This window comes from Anolis sagrei, chromosome 5 (assembly GCF_037176765.1).
Source record: "Anolis sagrei isolate rAnoSag1 chromosome 5, rAnoSag1.mat, whole genome shotgun sequence".
NCBI lineage: Eukaryota > Metazoa > Chordata > Lepidosauria > Squamata > Dactyloidae > Anolis > Anolis sagrei.
In genome coordinates, this window is record NC_090025.1 from 131,543,315 (window position 1) to 131,549,879 (window position 6,565).

At 43.5% G+C, this 6,565-nt stretch overlaps 1 protein-coding gene across 2 annotated transcripts in view; it reads right to left on the reverse strand.

Moving 5' to 3' along the window:
- The window catches only part of TES (testin LIM domain protein), a 41,530-nt gene extending 35,536 nt beyond the window's left edge, over positions 1-5,994 (reverse strand). The window contains exon 1 of one of the 2 annotated variants that reach the window (XM_060777682.2): positions 5,795-5,994. In XM_060777682.2, coding sequence (XP_060633665.2) covers positions 5,795-5,821 — 27 coding nt within the window. In that variant the 5' untranslated portion in view covers positions 5,822-5,994. Of the gene's footprint in view, positions 1-1,851; positions 1,918-5,794 lie in introns of those variants that run through there. The other variant, XM_060777681.2, reaches the window with a different exon arrangement.
- Positions 5,995-6,565: the final 571 nt, after the last annotated feature.

Consider the following 6,565-nt stretch of genomic DNA (forward strand, 5'->3'; position numbering starts at 1 on the left):
ATTCGAATCTCCAACCTGTCGGTCTTCAGTCCTGCTGGCACAAGGGTTTAACCCAGTACACCATGAGGGGCTCCTTCCCATCAAGCTGTCTCAGCCTATCAAGCTGAGACAGGACAGTGAGGTGATAATTGGAAGACCAAAAGATGCCTTAAAGAAAACATGGGTATATAACTGGTGGAAGCTGCATGTAACACAATTTTATCAAACTTCCTGCAGCTGAATTTCACTGTTATAGAGAACTTTACTAAAGCTGTACTGACTGAAAACGTAATGTATACAGGCTCGCATACTCTGATCTATCTCCAGATGAAGCCAATTCCAGTGAACATACTGTACCTCACTAAACAAAATACAGGCATTAACCAAGTTACACACAAGATGGGTTGTGTAAGATTTGTTCTTCAGTTGAATTTGAAGTTGGAACAGGTACATTTTTTCAGTGTAGCTCTAGCCAAATATATAATAACACACACACACATGTATAAGCTTTGGATAGCCTAGGAAGGGTTAACACCCCTGTGGTGTTTGTTTTTCTGTCTGTGTCCCTGTTCAGAAGATTTCACCTTGCTTTCTGTCCCTGTGATAATTGGATTTTGAAAAATGTGGCTTATTATGGAAAGAAGGATTGGTGAGGCAGCTTCAGCTGAGGCACCTTTTCCCCATGATAACTATTTCTAGGCGTGAATTTCTCTTCCGAAGGGCAAATTTCTCTCACTTCCTGCTGTCTCACCCATGTTTGTAACTATGAGCCATTTGTAAGTCGTATGTTTGTAACTCAGATGTTTGTAACTCGGGGACTGCCTGTAATCAGAGATATTTTGTAGTTTAATGAGACACCAGGACTCTTTGGCAAAGAAGGCTAAAGTCCTTACAGAAGTACAACGCACATGATCCCACAGCATTGACTCATGGCAGTTTAAGCATTTATTATCCAGCATAGATGCATTTCCTTGTCTACATGGTCAGGGATTGCCTAGATCTACAGCAGAAGTTACCAAGCAAATAAAGTGTGAGTATGATACAGGCAGTTTAATCTCTGGAAAGTTTTTTGGGGTCCAGATTTCAAAGCACTAGGGTTCCTTCTACACTGCCATATAATCCAGATTATCAAAGCAGATAATTCACATTATCTGCTTTGAACTGGATTATATGGGAGTGTAGATTCATATAATCCAGTTTAAAGCAGATACTGCGGATTAACTGTTTTGATAATTTGGATTATATGGCAGTGTGGAAGGGGCCTTATGGTTAGCACTCCCGCCCTAGAAGGACCAGGATGGCCCCATCCCTGCTTGCCTTTCACAGACTTCTGTGAACATACCTCTATAATCAGGCATTTAATGAATGATGAGGGCCAAGCTGCTGGGAATGGTTTTTTCTTTTTTTTTGGGGGGGGGGGGGGCTGTCTAGTGTTTAAATGTCATTTTAATTGTATTTTAACTTTTGCACTTATGACAGAAATATTTAATTATTTTTAATGTTTGTATTCATATCTAGATGTATTAGCCTTATTTGAAATGGTATTGTATTGTGTCACGTCACTGTTAGTCACCACAACTTCCTACGGGAAGAAAGGTGGAATGAAAATAAAGCAAAGAATGCTAATGCTATGTATAATTTTAAAACAAGGTATTCTGGGTCTACCAAAGCAAATTGTGTTTGCTAAGAATGTGTAACAATTAAGGTATGACTAGGTCTTGGAAGTAAGCTGACACTGACTATACAGATACGAACCAATGGACTAGGATTCTGTGCTACTTCAGAAGCTGCTGAAATAAAAAACCCATCATCCCCAAGTTAGTTACATTGGGAATTGGAAGTCTAGTGACATCAGGAAAGTGAAACCTTCACCTGAGCTCTACTGGATGGCCCATCATTGAACTGAAGGGCTGACAAACCCAACACCTTGGATAGTTCAGTGATGAGGATGATTAGGCCTTCCAGATGTTGCTGAGTCTCTCCTCTCAGCATTCCTCATCATTGCGTATGCTGGCCAAGGCCATGGCGGGCTGAGGTCCAACACCTGGAGGATCACCCAATCCTGACCTCCACTGCTGATAAGAAGATAATAACAGTGTTGTAGGAAGTCGAAACACTTCATAGCTGTGCTGTTTTTAATGTAGTAGCCTTGCAAAACTACAATCAATTCAGACAGCGCTTATCTGGTCTGCATGTGAAACTCCCCATTGCCACCCAGGCACAAATCCATCAAAGAGAGCCATTAAAGATAAATCCCTGTCATCAGGACTTTAAGCTTCCCTAGGGGAGAAAAGATATCTATTTCTCCACCTCCTGTCTTAATTCTAGGGCTCGGGAAATTAAATGTTTAAGACAAACGAATAGAGGAAAAGGCTGAAGCCATTTGTAACAAGATGAAGAGCTTGAACTCAATGCTGCTCCGTTATGGATGGTTTATCATGGGTGTATCTACACTGTAGAATGAATGCAGTTTGATACCACTTTGGCTGCCTTGGCTCAGTGTTATAGAATCCTGGGAGTTGCCATTTTAAAGGTTTCTAGCCTTCTCTGTCAAAGAGTGCTGGTGCTACAAGAAGTTACAATTTCTAGGATTCCAGAACACTGAGCCATAGCAGTTAAAGCAGTGTAAAACTGCATTTATTTTACAGTGTAGATGCACCGTTCCCATGTTGTTATAGCCACATTTCCAAGCTTGACATCAATATGTACCAGGCTTTGAGATATTAAATTAAAAGATGGCAATAAACTCATCTGTTTCAGACAAGGCACACCACGATTTATGAGCTTTAGAGGCCTGTTCAATACTTTACTGCTTATACAGCAAAGGGATGAATTGCTTCTCTGTTCTCCAGGGCCTCCGAGAAATGTAATGCACAATAAAACTGACATCTAGAATAGAACGTATTTATTTATGTATTTATTAAGAGTCCTTACATCACACACTTCAGCCATAAAGACTCTCAGAGAGGCTTACCAATTGTTAATTTGACAGCTCCCACTTATCTATCTTGCAAGCCCTCTTTGAAAATATAGAAAATCAGAGAAAGAGAAACAAATTCACTTCATTCCAAGAGGTAGGAAGTGGTGGATCCAAGGGTTTTCGATCCCCTAGATCAGTGGTTCTCAATCTTCCTAATGCCACAACTCCTTAATAAAGTTCCTCATGTTGTGGTGACCCCCAACCATAACATTATTTTCATTGCTACTTCATAACTGTAATTTTGCTACTGTTATGAATCATAACATAAATATTCTGATATGCAGGATGTAGTTTCGTTGGTAAAAATGGAACGTAATTCAAGCATAGTGAACACAAAAACAATATGTAATTATATATGGCTGGAGAAAGGAAGAGAAAGAGGGAGGCAAGTGAAAGAAAAAGGAGAGGGAAGGAAAGGGGGAGAAAGAATGGAAGAGAAAGGAGGAGAGAGAAAAGAAACCTGGACCCAAAGGAGGCAAAGTGAGCAACTCCCTGTGAATAGTTGCGACCCACAGGTTGAGAACTGCTGCCCTAGATCAAAGCTTGGTGGTGATCTACTGGATCCCATTCTGGGATCTCTAATTGGGTACCACCAAGAGGTACTTTTTAATCATTTGTTAGCTCACAAGCATTCTTGCCTCCATCCAAAATAAACTAGAGGCTAGGATTGTAGGTATGACAATTAACACTGTGTGTGTGTGTGTGTGTGTATACACACACAATAAAAAGATGTAAACAGAAACAGTCCTCACATTCACTGGAGTTGCAGCAGGCATGGGCAACTTTGGCCCTCTGGGTGTTTTGGACTTCAACTCCTAACAGCCTCAGGACCCTTCATTTCCCAACCTATGGTCCGTGGACCACCAGTAGTCCACAAGAATGAAAATATGGTCCGGGGAAAGGAAGGCAGTTAGGAATTGTGGGAGTTGAAGTCCAAAGCACCCAGATGGCTGAAGTTTGCCCATGCCTGAGTTAGGGGCACAAGGACCCCCTGAAAGTGAGAAGTCACGAATAAAGAAATTGTCACACTGGAGGATGTAGATATTCCTAGAGAGGATGAATATCTGAATAACCGAATCCAGAATTAAAGCCGCATATGTGGAGGTCAAAAAGCCTGAGAGTTGTGCTGCTTTTAGCAATATCATAAAAAGAAGACTAAACCTTGAAAGCGATGCAGAGATTCAGACAGCCTCTCTTACAGGCACGAAGGAGAGGACTCATCACAAGAAACACAAGATGCATCTACACTGTAGAAATAATGTACTTTTGACCTCACTTTAACTGCCATGGCTCAGTGATATGAAATCATGGGAGTTTTACAAGGCCTTTAGCTTTCTCTGCCAAAGAGTGCTGGTTCCTCATCAAACTACAACTCCCATGATTCCATAGTGTTGAGCTATTGCAGTTAAAATGGTGTTGAACTGCATACATTTTACAGTGTTAGACCAGCGGCTCCCAACCTTTTTTTGACCAGGGATTACTTGACCAGGGACCACTTTGACCAGGGACCACTCTCTAACAGTACCAAAAGAGTTACGAATCAGTTTTTGGTTAAGTTTTGGTTAGGTTATTTGTGGTGCTGATTCAGAAAGTTGAACTGGAGAGACCACATCAGCTCTAGTTTCTGATACAGGACATTTGTCATTCAGTAGTTGCAATCTGCTCGTCCACAGAAAACCATATTTAATAATCTATAAGAGGGTTTTGTGAGACCAGTCGCTCTTGTTGCCACGTGGTTTTAAGGCAACGGTGTCGTAATGGTGAGGCTATGGACCATAGAACCATAAAGTTGAAAGAGACCTCATGGGCCATCCAGTCCAACCCCATGCCAAGAAGCAGGAAAATTGCATTCAAAGCACTCCTGACAGATGGCCATCCAGCTTGTTATTTTTCATTCTTGAGGACTACTGGTTTAGACACATCCACAGATCACTTCCTAGATGGCAAATAGCCTGCACTTCTACAGAAGACTCTAAAACTAAGATTTCTGACTCCAGTACCAGTTTCTGTCCTTCAGGAGCAGGTCTTTTGTAAGGCTAATAGCCCTTTGCAACCCAAGAAACTCTTATTACACCTCCCTTAATAATAGGGGAAAATTGTAAAATTATACTAGTAGAGGTAAAGGTTTTCCCCTGACATTAAGCCTAGTTGTGTCCGACTCTGTGGGTTGGTGCACATCTCCATTTCTAAGCCAAAGAGCCAGCGTTGTCCGTAGACACCTCCAGAGTCATGTGGCCGGCTTGACTGCATGGAGCGCCGTTACCTTCCCACCAAGGCGGTATCTATTGATCTACTCACATTTGCATGTTTTTGAACTGCTAGGTTGGCAGAAGCTGGGGCTCATGCTGCTCCCCGGATTCGAACCTGTGACTCTTCAGTCAGCAAGTTCAGCAGCTCAGTTAGACTGTTTATCAGCTGAATTATACTGTTGAGAGGCATGGAGCTGTGGCAGTTAAAGCGGTATCAAACTGCATTACTTTTCAAGTGCAGATGCATCCAATGAAAGCAGGAGGGAGAGTTGAGAGGAAAATCTATGCTCTTGTAACTACTGTGAGAATAGCAGCCCAATTTGAAATTGTCAAATTGACAATCGCCAAGCCCCCATAAGCATGGAGTCGTGGCAGTTAAAGCGGTATCAAACTGCATTACTTTTCAAGTGCAGATGCATCCAATGAAAGCAGGAGGGAGAGTTTGGGGATTTCCCAAAGGCAGCCAGGAAAGGTCCAGCAGGGGCGTTGCCCGCCGCAGCCAGGTGACTTAGCACAAGCTCCCTGCCCCGAGGAGCCTCCTCGCTCCTTTCCCCATCCCTTCCTCCCTTCCTTTTTCCTTCCTTACCTTCTTCATTGTGTTTTCCAAATCCATCTTGGTTCCGAGTCCAGCAGGATCCAGGGGAGACTGCAGAGGGAAGAGGCGCCTGCTTGGCTTTCTCGCCCTGTGCCCTCCTGCTCCCTTCCTGACCCTCGGAGGCGGCTCTGCGACCAGCCCCTTCCTCGCCTCTCTCTCTCTCTCTCTTCCGCTCTCCTGCGGCTGCAGTGGGGAGGAGGGAAGGAACAAAGGAAGCGCTGCAGCCAATCAGGGCTCAGCACGGGAAGGCCCGCCAGCCAATCGCGGCGCCTTCCGAATACCTTTTTGCTCCTGCCCCGCTCCGGAGAGAGACTCCCTAGAGGGGCCAACTGGGATACAGTAGCAATTTGCCACCAGCAGTCTCCACCATAAGAAGGAATGTAGCTTGGACATTTCCACACAGCTCTATATCAAGGCAGAAAATCCCACATTCTCTGAATGTGGACGCAGATAATCCAGTTCAAAGCAGATATTGTGGGATTTTTTGCCTTGATATTCTGGGATATAGGGCTGTGTGGAAGGACCCTGGGCTATCTGAGGGCCCTTCCTCTCAGCCCTATATCCCGGAATATCAAGGCAGAAAATCCCACAATATCTGAGTGTGGATTTAGATAACTCATGGCCCTTCCACACAGCCCTATATCCCAACATATCAAGGCAGAAAATCCCACAATATCTGCTGTGAACTAGGTTATCTGAGTCCACACTCAGATAATGTGGGATTATCTGCATCAATATTCTGGGATATAGGGCTGTGTGGAA